The sequence below is a fragment of the Chamaea fasciata genome, unplaced genomic scaffold (genome assembly GCF_029207755.1).
Source record: "Chamaea fasciata isolate MVZ Bird 193981 ecotype frontalis unplaced genomic scaffold, bChaFas1.0.hap1 SCAF_2, whole genome shotgun sequence".
NCBI classification, from domain to species: Eukaryota; Metazoa; Chordata; class Aves; order Passeriformes; family Sylviidae; genus Chamaea; species Chamaea fasciata.
Genome location: NW_027094087.1, coordinates 1,399,444 through 1,415,527, shown reverse-complemented (window position 1 = coordinate 1,415,527; position 16,084 = coordinate 1,399,444). Strand labels below are relative to the sequence as shown.

Sequence of the window (16,084 nt, the reverse complement as noted above, 5' to 3'; positions counted from 1 at the left end):
TGGTGGTGGGAACTGCTGACACCACACACGAGGATGGGCCTGGAGCGACAAGGACAAGGGGGAATGGCTTCCCACTGCCAGAGAAATCCATGGAGCCATCCACGTGGGAAGATGACACTTTCAACACAGCTGAAGAGCACTGGAAGCAAGCACCGCTTGAAAGACCTCGCTGAGGCTGCAGCAGGAGCCAGCAAGGCTCAAATCCCAGACCCTCAATCCCAGAACTCCCAGGATTTCAGCTCCCTGTTTGGACAAGGGGAAGCAGAACTGCTTTGCCAAGCCGATCCCAGCTGCTGCTGCAGCAGCAGGGAGGGAGCTGCTGGTCCAGGAGCAGCCTGGCAATACCCAGCTCTGTGCCTTCCCTGCTTTCCCATCTCCTTTCCACCCCGGAGACACAGCCAGGAAGCAGCAGTGATAAACTGGCTGCTGGTCCAAGCACAAGGTTATTTTCTAGGACATTAAGCAGAACCCTGGGATGCCAGCTTGCAGGAGAGCCATGAAGAGTGACAGGACACCTGACCAGAATGCAAAAGCAGAGCTGCAAACTTAACACCTTTTTTTTTTTTTCCGTTTTTCCCCTCTTATCAGTTAAAAATAGCTTTAGAGGGGAAGCTCAAAGCAGCGTGAGGAGCTGTTGGCTTTAGAAAATGAGCAGTTTCAGCAGAAATATTCAGTGGCCACCACCCGCCGAGCTGTGGTTTTTGGTGTCTCAGCCATTCACATCTTAAACATTCAAGCTGCAATGCAGCCCAATTGTTTGGCAGGGGCTAATAAAAACCTGAAAATCTTTACCCAGCCTGCTTTTCTGTAGGAATAATACCACTAACATCCCAGAATTATCTCCATCTACGTCTGGCCAGGGCTCCAAATCAATAAATTGTCTCCTCACCCTCAGATTAGCTCAGTCAGGTAATTTTGAGAGCAGCAGCAGCAGTTCCCCACTGTTAGGCAGAGCAGCTCTGCCAGCTGAATTAACACGAGATCCCACTCCAACAGCATCCTTGGGGAATAATTTGCACTGACCTCAACATCACTACGTGGCAGTCTGGGAATCGGGAGTGCTGTATTTATTATTATTTATATTTTTGAATTTAATATTTGGATTATTATTTGGAATTAAATTTCTGTTTGGAAAGAAGACAAAAAAAAAAATGGACAAAAAAATAAAACTACCACCTGCTTCTCTGGCAAAAAAACCCCAAACCCACCCTTTTTAGAAAAACATTACATTTTGGTTTTCCCTCCTGCCACTTTCATTCCTGGCTCAGCCTCAGCTCGGATGTCCCAAGCACCCCAGGAGTGCTCAAATCCCTTCACATAAATTCTTGGGAAGTCCAAGCAGCCACTGCTTCCCCCTGTCTCTCTCTGCCCAAAGGAGCTTCCCTCTGCAGGGTCCTTCTCTGCTGGCATCCTGTCCCTGATGTTCTCAGAACCCCACAAGTCCTTCAGCCACTCTTTGCCCCTTCTCTTGCTGTCACACAAAGCATCCCTTCCTCGTTCTCAAGGAGCAGCAATAGTTTCTGCCATCGAATTCCCAAGAAAAATGCCAATTCTCTTTTAAACCCCACAGCAGGAAACCCTGGGAGCATGAACAGGGCGACGGATTAGAGCCGCTCCCTCCTCAGAAACCAAGATGGTCTTACGAAGTGGGATCCATTTTTTTTTTAACCCCATTTTTTAAATCCATTTTTTAAACCCCATAAACCTTATTTTTAAACCATCAGCTTCTCACGTCTCTTCAAACAAGTTTATTCCAGGAGTTAATCCAGGGTTGTTGCTGTTTTCCAGACACTGCCCTCACTCCATCCCTTCCCTTTGCTAAGCAAGGAGGCCCCAGTCTTAGAGAAATTAATTAGTGCAGTAATTTGCCCAGGACACAGAGGAGAAGCCGAATTTGTCCCACTCTGCAGGATTCAGCTGAATAAAAAAGACAAATAGCTGCGCTGTGGGATTTTAAAAAGCTGCTGTCAGCATTCCCAATGCAACCAGACCTGGAAATTCATTCGTCTTTCACTAAACAATGGAAAAAGGAGAAGCAATTACAGTAGACAAAACTAATTACAGCAGAGCTGAAGCACAGCTCACAGCACTCACTCTTCGGTCTGCATTCAAAAAGAAAAATCCAACCCCAAAACCACTCCATCAAAAAAAAAGGTGAAAATCTGGGAGTGGAATAAAAGCAATTTTGAAATAGAAGGGGCACTTCAGCACGGCACAGAGTGGTTTTTGTAAGGAGAAACCTTCAGGTGATGCTGGCAGGGCTTGGCAAACAGGACCCAGGGATTTGTCCAGGGGTGATGCCAGAGTGGGGGGAAGAAATGAGCTCCCAGTTCCTCCTCAGTGGGGCCCATTCCGTGTTCACCTCACAGCCAGGTGAGTTTGGGCTGGGATGTTTTTCAGCTCCAGAAGAACTGGGGCTTGGTGTGAATAAAGCTGGACTCCATGATCCTTGGGGGTCCCTTCCAACTCAGAATATCCTGGGATCTCTGTGGAGCTCAAACTGCACACTCGTGGCTGAACAGCCTCTCCTTCCATGGTGAACACAAAGCACTCCAAGGGTGAGGTTATCCCTGTTTCCCAATCCTCACAGCCACCCCTGCCTGACCCAGAACACTCCCGGGATATTCACATCGTTGGGTGAAATGATGAAGAGAGTCCAAAGCCATCTGTAAAGCCCAATTGATCCCTGGCCATGGTCCAGGCTGCCAAGGGGCAGTGGCAGATTGTGTGAGAGGCAATTCCTGATCCCCGGAGCTGGATGTCCCACGGGCATGGCTCCTCTTCCCTTTGGACACCAGCTGTGAAATCCAGCAGACAGCAGAAGGGCATTTTAAACAAAGTGGCGGAAGAACTGCTGCTTAACACAGAGACAGGCTGGAAAATGGATTGCAGGGAAAAAAAAACCTGAAGTGGGAAGAGCGGGAGGAATGGGATTGGGCTGGGGATGGATGTGGCAGACACCACCTCAGGCCTCATTCCCTGGGGATGCGGGCCACACTGGGCATTTGAAAGCCTCCACAAGCCATTTCCAACACACAAAGCTGCCACTGGCTACAGCACGTGTTTAATTCCCAAGGATTTCTGGGAACAGACACAAGGACACGGCAGAAGGTTGTTTTTCTCCGTGGGTCCTTAAGGAGGTACGGTCTGAATCCTTGATCCTGGAAGCCCATTCCTGAGTGTCCATGGGCCCTGCACAGCGCTCAGCCCAACACCGTTTAGCACAGAGGCTCTCCCTGCCACAGAATCATCCAGGAAAATCCTTTCAGATCAGTAATTCCTCCAGCACTGCTAGGGACTGACCCACGTCCCCAAGTGCCACATCCACACGGCTTTAAATCCCTCCAGGGACGGGCACTCACCACTGCTCTGGGCAGCTGTGCCAATACCTGAAAATCCTTTCAGTGAAGATTTTTTTCCCTCGGATCCAACCTAAACCTCCCCTGGCACAACCTGAGGCCATTTCCTCCTGTCCTCTGATCCTATTCTAGGATTCTCTGCATTTTCAGCCTGGAGAGGAGAAGGCTGGGGGGGAACTCCTCCATGTGCAGCAATACTGGAAAGGAGGGTGCCATGGGGATGGGGCCGGGCTCTCCCCAGCAGTGCCAGGATGCCGGGAGATGCGCAGGTACCTGTCAGACCCACTCTCCCCCTCCTCCTGGTGCTGCTCCACCAACCAGAGGGATTTCCCACCTCTCCATGCCGGTCTCACTGCAGTGCTTTCTTTCATTTTCTGGCTGAAATGACCTGCAATGCAGAGGCTCACTTGCTGCACTGATGCTGCTGCCAGATCTGTAATCCTCAATCCCTCAGGGGAATGCCTGGAGTAGGAAACCACTTGGCATGGCAAGCACGTCAGCGTTTTCCTGGCTGCATTTTTTTATTGTCTCTTTGCTGCATCCCTGACTTCAGTTAAGTTTTCTTCCCTTTCATCCCTCACTTTTTCCAGCCTCTCCCAGTGCCTTGAACTGAGGTCTCAATACCCCTCAGCTCCCCTCTCTTGGAGACACCTGGCCAGGCGTGGGGGGACAGAACATTCGCTCCCATCCATCCCAAGATTTTCATGTAGGGCAACAGATCTGCAAAAGGAAAAAATGTGGGGAGACAGAATTCCTCCCTTGGCAGTGGCATCCCCTCCTTCCTCGGAGGCTCCAAAGGCTGACTGAGGTAGATCCCCTGCTAATCCTGCCAGTGCTGGCATGTACAAGTTATTAATTCTAGGGACCTTGCTGGAAAAGAAGAGCAAGCTGCAGAGCAGCCAGACTTCCAAAAAGCAGAAGATGCTTTTTTCGGAGAAGATGTTGCAGGTTTTGTTTTCTTTTTTAAATTATGATCAGCAGTGAGAGACACTTGTGCTGTACGGGAAAGAGAACCCACCCACTTGCTTGGTTTCTTTTAGTATTTCCATAAAAGTAACAAAAAGAAACCCTGGCACAATTTGGAGTAAATATCACATTGTTTACCCCCGTCTCTTCTACCCAATCTGAGCCCTATTAACCTGTCTGAAAATCCCTGAATCCCAGACTGGTTTGGGATAGAAGGGATCTCAGATCACCTCATTCCACCCCCTGCCATGGGCAGGGACATCTTCCACTATCCCAGGCTGCTCCAAGCCCCGTCCAGCCTGGCCTTGGGCACTTCCAGGGATCCAGGGGCAGCCACAGCTTCTCTGGGCACCCTGTGCCAGGGCCTCCCCACCCTCACAGGGAAGGATTTCCTCCCGATACCCAATCCGTATCTACATTCCTTCAGTTTAAAGCCACAATCTGGGAAGCAAAGCAATCAGAGGAAACCTTGGTTCTAACAGATCCTGCTGCTGCCTTCCAAGGACCCACATTCCACCCTCTGCAGTGGGAAAGCTCCCCAGCTTCCTTCTCTCAACTGTGCCAAGCAGGATCTTGGCTCCTCAGCACCTCTCTTTGCCTCTAAGTGGTGGCCGTGTGCTGCTCACACCGTGCCCATCTCTCACCTGCAGGAAAGGCACTTCAGGGAGAAGAGGATTCCCTGGAAATCGGCTTACGGCAAGAAGAATGGGACCACAGCACAGCTGCTGCTGGCTCTGTTTTGGGAAGGAGAACAAGTAGAGAGGCACGAAGGAGGTCTGTTAAAAATGGAAGAAAGGGAAAGTGGCTCTGCTGGTAGATCTGAGGATTAAAATAATTTTTTAAATAGCAGAGGTGGTGAAAAGGACCCCAAGTAACAAGCAAGAAGTGCAAAGAAAAGGACAGAGCTGTCAAAGCAGCAAGGCAGGACAGTAATCTTTAGAGGAGCACCATGAATCCTTACAAAAAACAGGAAAGATGGGATTTCTTAAAGGAAGAAGCTCCAGGAGCCCAGGGGGAAAAACGTGAAGGCCTGTGCAACAGCTCGGTGGGAAGAGTGGAAGTGAAAAAAGAGCCAACCCAACCCCACAGCGAAGTGCGGTGTTCCATGAGGGACAAAGAGTCTCCAAAAAGTGGGAGCACGTGGAAATGATGGATCATTTGGCACTTACCACCTGCAGGAAACTGGGATTAGCCCAGCAAGGAGGTGGTCACCGGCGGGCGGCTTCTGAATGCCGGGAGAAAATCCAACACGGAAACGCAGCCCAGAGAGGGATCCCAAAGCTGGAGAGCCTTGGGATGCACTGGGAATACTCCTGGCACAATTAGGCAAATCCAGCCCATTAAGGGACAATCACTCTGAAGGGCTGTTATCAATCACTCCCCTCGCTTTCTTTAGGCAATTATCCTAATTGCATCAAGGCTATTAAGCAATTATTTCGATAACTGGAGCTTTGTTGCCGGCTCTTCATTTTTGGCAACGTTTTCTTCTTTGCACAAACGCCCCCTCCAAAAAGATGCTTAAAGCCGACTTCGAGGATGTCCTTTTCCCGAAGCACGAGATTCAAATTTCTGTGTAAAAGCACAAATCCCCTCTCAAGAAAACTCTGATTTTTATCCCTGGGTTTTCCCCTCAATTCCTCCCCCCCACCCAATCTCCCAGGGCACTAGGGATTTAGTTCCACTGTTTTATTATTCAACTTTTTATACATAATAAATACAAACTTTTTACAGCCAATATAAAGAAAGCATTTGCACTGATGCTTTCAGGGTGTACTGAGCTGTACACGATGCGACGGCCGATACATGCCCTGTATGAAGAAATCATAGTTAAAAAGGAGGCATCTTTTTACAACTTTTCTTCCTTTTTCTTTTTTTTTTCTTTTTTTTTTTTTCCACTTTTGTTTTTTAAATAAAATTAGCAGCTCTTACAGAAAATATTTTAAAATACAACTAAAGAGACTTTTAAATAAAAATCTTCTGGATTTTTGAAAGTCCGGGTGTGAAGGACACAGAAAAACTGGCCAAAGGAATTGAACATGAACATTATGGCAAAAACTTGGTTTTCTTCTGCGTTGTGAAGATCTCGAAATATTTGCGAACAGTTAAATCTTTTTTTTTTCTTCTTTTTAACTTTTCTTTTTAAACTTAAGAATAAGTTTGATAAACACATTAAAAGACCTCAAACAGATCAACAGGACGAGAGGTGCAAAAGAAGGAAAAATATGGAAAAAAAAAAACCAACTTCATTGGACAGTCACTGATTCCAGAACTGATCCATGAACTGTTGTCCTCAGACAGCCCCACTCTTGGTTAAGGATCCCACTGGGAAAGGAGACCGGCAAGCACTGGATGTCTCGGAGACCCAGCCTGGGATGGGATTTCCAAGTATGTGCAAAGTTTAGGATAAAATCTTGTAAAGATGAGCCGTTGGGTTTTTGTTGTAAATGCAGCCTCAAAAAATAGCCCTTGTTAGTAAACTAAAGGTAGAAAACTTACTGGCTTTGAAAAAAAAAAAAACCCACGAAGACACAAGAGAACCCACAAGCAGCTCCAAACCCAACCTCGGGATGCCTCTGATCTGAAGTTTTCATCTGATGGAGAATGCTGACAGTATTTTAGTCAGCGCCCAAAGAAAAACCTGTTTTCATCCAGTTTTTCCCTCTCCTCCACATTCAGCTTCAGAATATTCTTTGCCCTTTCCTCTCCAAAACTGGAAATCCAAGCTCCCTTTTCAGAGCTCTCTGAGGGAAATGTGAAATTCTTTTCCTCTCGGTTTCTTCCCTGAGAGGAACTGGGCACATCTCGGGCACGAAGGTGGTGTGAAGGCAGAACCTGGAGCTGCTCCTGGCTCCCTGGCTTTGGCTGGTTAGTGGGATTGGGGTGGGAAAAGGCTACAGGACCATCCAATGCAACAACTAAATGCATGTAAATACTCTAACTGGAACTGCTAACTCTAGAACTCAGGTGGTTTGATGACAAAGATACACTGCTAATGTTGGATAATAAAGTACACGGCAATAACTGGGATAAGAGTGACCCAAACGCTTTAAAAAAATAAAACAAACCCAACAAAAAGACCAACATCCCCAAAATCTGCTAAGAAAAAAAAAAAAAGAAAAGAAAAGAAAAGAAAAAGCAGCTCAATTTCCAGATCTAGACAAAAATCTCACTTGCTTTTTTGCTTTTCTACCCGTTGGTTTCTGCTGCGGAAGAAGACGTTGCTGCTGGTTCAGCACCTCCGTGTTAGATACTCTATGAGTAAATGCACTGAGTAAACACAAAAGTCCAAAGGCAGAATGTTCAGCTGTGAATCACTGACAAGGGGAGCACCCATGAAACAAATGCTTCTCCAGGAGATCGTTTTCCCATCTCCTCCTTTCTGCAGGGGGATTCAAGAGGAGCCAGCCTCTCCTTTAGACTTCTTCTTCTGTTCCCTTTTTCATTCTTCTGCTGAATACCTGATCAGGCAGGTGATGCTACTGGAAGGATCCACAATCTTTAACACATTCCTATGGCAACAGTAATATACTGTACTAATGCACAGGAGCAAAGGATGCTAAGACTAAGCTGCATGAACGGGGCTCGCTCTTTGGCTCCACATAAAAATGGAGCATCTTCAGCCAAGAAAAAAAAGAGCCGATCTTGGCCTGTCTTGGTTTGTGCTAAGAGAGGAGGAACGACGTAGAGAAATCCAAACAAACAAACAAACAAAAAAACCCAAAAGGCACAAAATATTCATGACTGTGTGGGAAGGAATCCGCCAGGTCACTGCCACATAAAATCCTCCCTTATCGCTCGCTCTAGTCCAAGTCTTCATCATGCAAAGGTGCCTAAAAACGAGATTGACCAAAAGCTGTGTTTGGCCTTGATTGTAGCACTACTAATTAGCCAGTCCCCTCGTTACACCAGAGTGATCTCCACGTCCTCAATCTTCTCCACGGGCCGGCGGTGGTGCTGTGTCGGGGGCGGCGGAGCTGCTCGCACCTGCAACATTCAGAACCAGCCCGTGACCACCCCAGACCGGCCAAATCCCATCAGAAACCCCTCACATCTCCTGCACAGACCCCTCCAGGGGCTCACCCCTCGAGACGGTGCCAACAAACGGGCTGTGTGTCCAGCCGCACGCAGCTCCAGTGCTCCCCAGTTCAGCCATCGGGGATTCTCCTTACGACCTGTCACAGATTCTCTCCAGGGTGCAAATCCCACATCTATTCCATGGATGAGCCGGGATGGAAACCTGGGAAAGGCTCATCGCATGCTGAATCTGATGGTGCTTTTGCCCGGAATTTCAGTGGAGCAGGAACTACCAGAGTGTTTTGCTGCATCTGACTCGCTGACGTTTCATTAATCGCTGACCTCAACACTCCCAAAACTTGATGTTGTTTTCACACTCTGCCACGTCAGTCACCTCCTGACAGAGATCACCTTCAGTGCCAACACGGTTTTTAGGACACCATTTCAGAATACACCTGACTTGCTGTGGAAAACACGAACTGTGGAGCAATCCTGCCCCAAACTGCCCAACACTACTGGAATATTCAAAATACATTGTTTGAATATCCAAAAATGCTCTTCCTTCTGTAACCTCATTCACTGAGAAGGCCAGGAAAAGACAAATGTTATGTCTTACTATGATTTCGTTTAGGGCTTTGAAACCTCCAAAACCTGATTTCAAAGTTAATAGTAGGAGATGGATTTGGTCAAGTTCTAAGTGATTTAATTCTTCCCTTCCTTTTCTGGCAAATGTCCTTTTTCCTGGCAGCAAAGACAACACAAAATCCTCACCATTAAGAGTCGTGAATCCAAACCCCTCAAACCAAAGGGGCCGGAAAGAAACAGAATCCCAAATGTGCAGGGAACTGCTGGAAAAGCGGGAACTGTATAAACCACAGGACTGACCTCTCCTGGTATCTACTCCCCACCTCTTTGTCACCTCCGTTTGGGGGCTGGTACCCTTTGAACATCAATAAAAACCACAGGATTTGCTGGTCACTTACAGGCCGCAGTTTGCCATAGGAACTTTCCAGAGGAATTCGCGGAGGTTGGGAGAATCCAGAGGACTCCGAACCAAAGCTGTTTTCTGAGGGAATAAGCAACACTCTATTACAAAGGAGCCCCTGAGAATTGCTGAATTTCTGTTGCAAAAAATGCCCTTTTTTTCTTTTTTTTGCCCCCACCCCTCTCTGAAAGGCTTCTAAATGAAGCCTTTACCCAAAATGTTTGCAAATTTCTCACCGTTCGTCGACGGAGATCTGGGGAAGAACTGGGATCCTCTTTTATCCGGGCTGGGATAGGGACTGGTGGGAGGCTGGTCATACAGAGGCAGTGGTGGCAGGGAGTTGTTGGCCTTTGGAGTCGGGGAAACCTGTGCCAAAAAAAATCAGGAGAGGTTGCAGCAAATCCTCCTCGGCACTTTTAAAACACACACACACACCGGTTTTCCAACCCATCCCTACTCTCCAGCAAGTTCCCTCCGGGGTAAAAGCAGCAGGCAGGAAAGTTTGGGAAGGAAAGCCGAGGTATCCAACAGGGACTCAGTTTTTTTAAATCACAGGTTGCCACTGAGCAGAAATTTTCAGCCTCTCCCAGGTATTTCATAGAGGCTTTTTCAAGGTTGTTTGAAACAAAAAGGTCGCTCGGCCGAGTGAGATTCACACAAAAGCGTTGGGATCACGAGCTTTATCCCCGCCCAAATGCATTTAAACCTTCATTTTCGTGGTCTTCCTAAACCAAGGAATAAAAATACTGAAAAATTCCAGTGTAGAAAACATGGGAAGTGCAGTTTCTACCTCCAACCTCCGCAATGGAATGTGTCTGATTTTCTAATACAATGTAAGGATTACAGAACTACGCTGTGGAAATGAGGACGTTTTTGCAAAAATTACTGCAATCCAAAACTTGGCAGTGTCCTGCCCCTCGAAACTGAGAGGACACAGAACAGATTTAGGAATGAAAAACACTAAACTAGGGCTGAAAGAGCCTGTAATTCTCTTTTTGTCAGGTTGTGTCTGACACCTCAGTCTCTCATCACTGAATGACAGGAAGTAAACCGTGAATTTTCTCCTTTGATTCTCTTCTATCCAAATATCTGCCTTTATTCACAAATTTGCAAAAAGACAGCAGTTGATAGTTATTAGGCTGGGTAAGAAACTAAAATGCAAGCACTGAGGGCTTGGGTTGCTTTTTTTTTTTCCCCCCTTAAATTTGATCTGATTTTTTTTTCTTCTTAAATAGCTTCTGTTTTTTTTTTTTTTTTTTTCTGAAACCGGTTTTGATTTTTTCTTTTCCCCCTGAAGGAGCGACAGGTCTTTACAAATTGCCCAAATACTAAACCAAGCCAACAGCTCTTTCCATACCTGGATATCCCCAATCCACTGAGTCTCTCCATTCTCTGAGGCCGTGAGCTCTTCAACCAACACGGAGGGGAAGACCCCGACGCGGCCGTTGAATTCTCCCTCCCAAAAGCCATCATCATCCTGGTTTTCCTTGTTCAGGATGCGGATGATGGCTCCCTCTGGGAAGGACAGCTCGTCATCTGTCTGCCCCTCGTAGTCATAAAGTGCTTTTACAAAACAGACTGCAAAATGGAAAAGGAAAAGAATTCAACTACACGCAAAGTTTGATCGCTGGAGCTGGTGGTTTTGAAGTTCTTTTAAAGGTTCTATTATTGCTGAGCCAGATTATTCCGGTTTTCCTTAATTTTAATCTCAGCTGTACGAGCTAAAGAGGTGACTAATGCAGATTTTATAGGAGAGAGATAATTACTGCGATAATTACTGGGAATGGCTGCGTTCAGATATGGGTCAGTGTCTCTCTGTAACCCCCTGAAAGGAGGCTGTGGCCAGGTGGGGCCTTTTCTCCCAGGAAACCACAGATAAGACAAAAAGAAATGGCCACCAATTGTACTAGGGGAGGTTCAGGTTGGATGTTAGGGAAAATTTCTTCCCTGGAATGGTGATTAAACACTCTAACAGGTTGGGAAATGGTGGGGCTCCCATGCCTGAAGTGCTAAAAAAATGAGCAGACTTTGCAATATGGTGGGATTTGGGGTCAAAGGTTGGATTTCATGATCTTGGAGCTCTTTTCCAACCTTAATGGTTCTGTGATTCCATGAAATCTGGGCAAATCTCCCAGACTGGATGTCCAGAGAGTTTTCATGGATATCCCATGTATCTTTAACTGGAATTTACCATTGGAGTCTCCGTTGAGGCTGCCTGGCACCAGGTCAGTGTCCGTGGAGTTGTTGGAGGTGTGGGATCGCGTGTCCAGGGCAGCCAGGGACTGGAGCATGCTCAGGAGGCTGCTGGAGGTTGGGAATTGCAGGTACTTCTCTGGCACATATCCCACCTGTCCCGCCTTGTTCCGTGCCTGTGAACAACAGGAGCCATTCTCTGCTTGTGAACGCTGCTCTGGAAAGAACCCCGGCATTCCCTCCCATCCCAACTTCTGTCCTAAAAGAGTTCATGGAGAGAAGCTCAGAAGATGATACCTTTACCCAGTCTTCCATATCTCCATCTTCAATGACCTCCAACACCTCGTGTTCCTCTATGGTCAGCTCATCTGGCTGAGAAGCCTGGAATGTAGGACAGGAAGGATGGAAAAGAAAAGTGGCTTTAAGGGCAAGGCATGGGCAGTGGAAAGAACATTCCCATCAAGACTTTTATTGCAAGTGATGTTTTTGTAAAAAACTGCAAGCCTTAACATGATTTAAAACATCCCAATGAAGGTTCTGCCATTCACAAACGCCCTTCTCCCTCAGAAGGGACAGATGGAACCTCCCTGAATCTCACCCTGTCAGAAAAGCAAACCTCAAGCTCCCAAAGGCACATTTATTAGTTGTTTTTACAGAATTCATTTTTCTAATCAGTTAAAAAACAAACCACTGACCTTATAGGAATAAACAACTTTGCAGGTGAGAGGGTAATTTCTCAGAGTACCAGAAGGACTAGAACTGCTGTCATCAAAAACATCCATGCTGTCTTCAAACTCTTCCCCTTCCTCCTTTTCTGCGTCAGCAGTGACCTGGCAAAACAAATTCCAGTTGGCATTACAGCAGCTGCTAAAAACCGGTGAAGGAGGAACAATAAAAATGAGCTGGTTAGTATTTTTCAGTGTGTGTTTTGTATGACTTATTGTTATTGAAAGTAACTCAGCTGGGTTTCTTTGTTCAGGCACGAGCACGTGTGGGACTTTACCAAGTACTGCAGAAGATTTTTGAAGCTCCAGCTCAACTGCTGGACAGTTCTAAAATCCGTTTTTCACATAAGCTGTGACTAAAGTACTTTGGAGATGCCATTGGAGAGGCACAAAAAAACCCCCAGTTTAATGGAAAAAAAGAGAATTTATGCTACTGAAAGATTAATGTACCTGTGACTGCAAGTTATAAAAGAAACCTGCAGTAGAAATATTTAAAGTTTAAAGAAATAAAGCCCCAAATCAACCTTCTAGCTGGTGTATTCCGCACAACAGATTTGCTGCAGTTTATCACAAAAATTCTTAGAGACAGGAAGATTTGTAAAAACTCGCAATAAAAGTTGAAATAAAACCTGAAGTCAGTGTGCTGGAAAAATACGAGTTTGGGTAAGGCTGCCATGAGCTGTGCTTTGGCCCCGTGCCCAGGTTATGTTTTGAATAAACACTTTATCTCATGTGAAAAATGATGAATTATCCTGTGAAAACACTTCTGTGAATCAAAGGCAACACTGTTATGTAGAGCTATCTTCCCTGTGTTTATTCCCATTAATCTGTGAGTGAATTTGGTGCTCCCCATAAAAAGTGAGAGGCTGATAAAACAAAAAGTTAAGCTGAGCCTACAAATTCCCTGTGCAGTTTCCCTAAACCAGCTCTCTGACAGCTTTGCTCTTCTAAGCCTGGACTGAAAGAGCACAGAGCTTCGTCATGCTCTGACTTAATTAGTTTTTATGTTACTATTTCCAAACCAAATCCTTGCAGCTCTAGCGATTTTTTTTCTCCCTCACTAACTCTCGCTCAAGAGCAGTTTGCCTCCATCTCTCCTTCCGTGTGTTCACGGATGGTGGGATAACCAAAAAATTGTCCTACAGCCGGGCAATGCTTTGGGAGATCAGCAACCAGCTACAAATTGTGGCAAATTTGAGGTTTCCCCTCCTGTTTCTCTGCCTTTTGCTGCGCATGGTCCCAGCAGCCAGGGCTGACATCCAGCTGGGACATCATGGAAATCAGCAAATCATGTCTAGAAGGTTTGGGCAACATCTGCTGCTGGTTTTCTAACACGAGGAGGAAAAAACACGCCTTCGTTTTCAGCGCGTGGGCTGCTCTGAGCTCCTCTGAGCTGGAATCATTTGGGAAGCAGGCATGGAGAGGGAAAACAGGAAACTGAGACTTCTGCAGAGTCTGGGATGGAGGATGGCATCACCAAGGAATAAATGTATGGGAGAGAAGGACACTGAAGGTGTGAGACACGCGGCAAACACAGGCAGAAATGCAGGGGAGGTGATCAGAAAAGTGAACTGTAAACATGAAAAAGAAGATGGAAATATAAATATGGATAGAAATAGAAATCTATCTTGTTTTGTTGCACATATACACAGATGGGTCCTGTCTCAGCCTGACCCCCCAGGCTGTCCCCTCCTGTCAGGGAGTTGTGCAGAGCCACCAGGTCCCCCCTGAGCCTCCTTTTCTCCAGGCTCAGCCCCTTTCCCAGCTCCCTCAGCCTCTCCTGGGGCTCCAGCCCCTTTCCCAGCTCTGTTAAACACTGCCCCCTCCTCCAGGCTGGAGTGAAAGCGCTGCTTGTTACAAACGGCAGTAATTCCTCTAAATTTTGGCATAATTTTGGTCCCAGCTCTCAGAATTCCATCTCTGGGCTGTCCCTGTCTGGCTTGCCAAGGTCAACAGAGCCTTTTTTAAATACAGGAGCCTACGTAAGTGTAAAAGGGGAAAATGAGACTCAGAGCTGAACCTCCCAGGCTGCAGCAGTGCCTGGGACCAGCACGGGGGGCTCAGCTCCAGGGCCAACGGTGCCATGTCTGGGGAGACTGGGAATGAGGGATTGGGAGCAGCCCAACAGGCACAGGGGGAAGTTAAAGGAGATGGAGCACAAAAAGAAATGGAATAAAATCACTGTTTAACACAGCTATGCAACAAGTCCTCATCTATCGTGACCAGTGAGGATCTGAAGTGCAACTCAGCAGGGGAATTCCCGTGGGATTTTGGAGGGCTGACATTTGGATCTGCACACTCGAAGATCTCAAGATAACATTATAAACTATTTATGAAACTTCAAAGAAACACAGGCCTTGGACACTTCCAGACATCCAGGGGCAGCCACAGCTTCTCCGGGCACCCTGTGCCAGGGCCTCCCAGGGAACAATTCCTTCCCAATATCCCTTCTATCCCAGTCCTCTGGCAATGGGAAGCCATTCCCTGTGTCCTGTCCCTCCATCCCTTGTCCCCAGTCCCTCTCCAGCTCTCCTGGAGCCCCTTTAGGCCCTGGCAGGGCTCTGAGCTCTCCCTGGAGCCTTCTCCTCTCCAGGTGAGCCCCCCCAGCTCTCCCAGCCTGGCTCCAGCCCTGCAGCAGCTCCGGGGCCTCCTCTGTATCCCATCCTAAGTCAGGAGCAGCCCCTGGAGAGATCCCGGGGCCCTGGGCAGAGGTTTCCCCCCGAGGATCCGTACCAGGTGCGCGGAGCCGTTGTTGGTGACCGAGGGCAGGTTGGCCCAGCGCTCGTTCTCCAGCTCCTCCATCACCTGGTTCATGGCGCTCTTCAGCCACGTGTCCACGGACACCCCGATCTGCTTCAGCAGCTCCAGCCGCGCCTCTGCCTTCAGCTTGACGATCTGGGGACACAAACACACGCAGAGCTCAGAATCCCTCGGGATCCCACCTCGCCCCGTGGCTTCTTCTGATCCACCAACCGTCCGGGTGGCTCCCAAAGCTGCGCCCCGTGGAAATGAGCCCCGCTCCTCATTTCCTTGCCTGCAGGAACACGCCGTGAGCCAGGACACAGGGAACGGTTTTCTGGAGGCCCAGCCAGACTCAGCAGTTGGTGTTTTTTGAAGGAACACCTCTTGAGTTTATGCTCGCTCCCAATTCACACCCTCAAGCAGTTCAGTGTAGCTTTGAAGTCCAACAACCCAGTGCTTCCCAAGACTTCTAAAATTAGGAATACGCACAGTGCAGACCCTTCCAGGTGGTGACTAAGCTGGATGCGAAACGCAAACAAACCTGACAGGATACACACACACCAACCCACCAACTCCCCTGCGAGGCTGTTTTCCACCAGCACGTGCCAGAGAGCACAGGAAACTCATTTGTTATGGAAGCACAATATGTTAATAACCCCCAAATTAACTAAGGATTGCACTCCAACCAACAGTTTCAGGATTTTTGCCTTCAGAACGGCATGAAAATGGAGGTTTTCTGACAGCTGGGTTCACTTTGGCATCCTGGCACGCTCGCTGGCTGATGGAGCCAAGGATTTAACAAACTCATGGCAAAGCAGCACCCTGATCCAAATCAGCTCACAGTCTGAACAGGAGGGATGGGAAAAGCAGGGTGAAGAAATTCAGGATTGCAGCAAGGGCAGGTTTGCAGCAAGAGGCGGAGGGCAAACCCAGGGATAAAATTGTGGATATTTTTGTGCAGACCAGCCCTCTCAACACCCCCCTGGCTGCCCTTGCTGATCAGAGGAACAAAAATCAAGTGATTTCCCCAAAACCCTTCAGGGGGTCACTGATGGAGGCAACAACAGAAACCCACGGAAGCACCCTGGAATTCTGCCCGC

The 16,084-nt window shown here is 47.6% G+C and overlaps 1 protein-coding gene across 1 annotated transcript in view; it reads right to left on the bottom strand.

Annotated features, from left to right (window-relative positions):
• Positions 1-5,687: 5,687 nt before the first annotated feature.
• FCHSD2 (FCH and double SH3 domains 2) overlaps positions 5,688-16,084 on the bottom strand; it is a 119,637-nt gene continuing 109,240 nt past the window's right edge. The window contains exons 13-20 of the mRNA XM_066207567.1: positions 14,976-15,137; positions 12,213-12,347; positions 11,815-11,898; positions 11,516-11,693; positions 10,682-10,902; positions 9,561-9,690; positions 9,323-9,405; positions 5,688-8,309 (exon numbers count right to left, since the gene is read on the bottom strand). Coding sequence (XP_066063664.1) covers positions 8,226-8,309; positions 9,323-9,405; positions 9,561-9,690; positions 10,682-10,902; positions 11,516-11,693; positions 11,815-11,898; positions 12,213-12,347; positions 14,976-15,137 — 1,077 coding nt within the window. The 3' untranslated portion in view covers positions 5,688-8,225. The remainder of the gene's footprint in view (positions 8,310-9,322; positions 9,406-9,560; positions 9,691-10,681; positions 10,903-11,515; positions 11,694-11,814; positions 11,899-12,212; positions 12,348-14,975; positions 15,138-16,084) is intronic.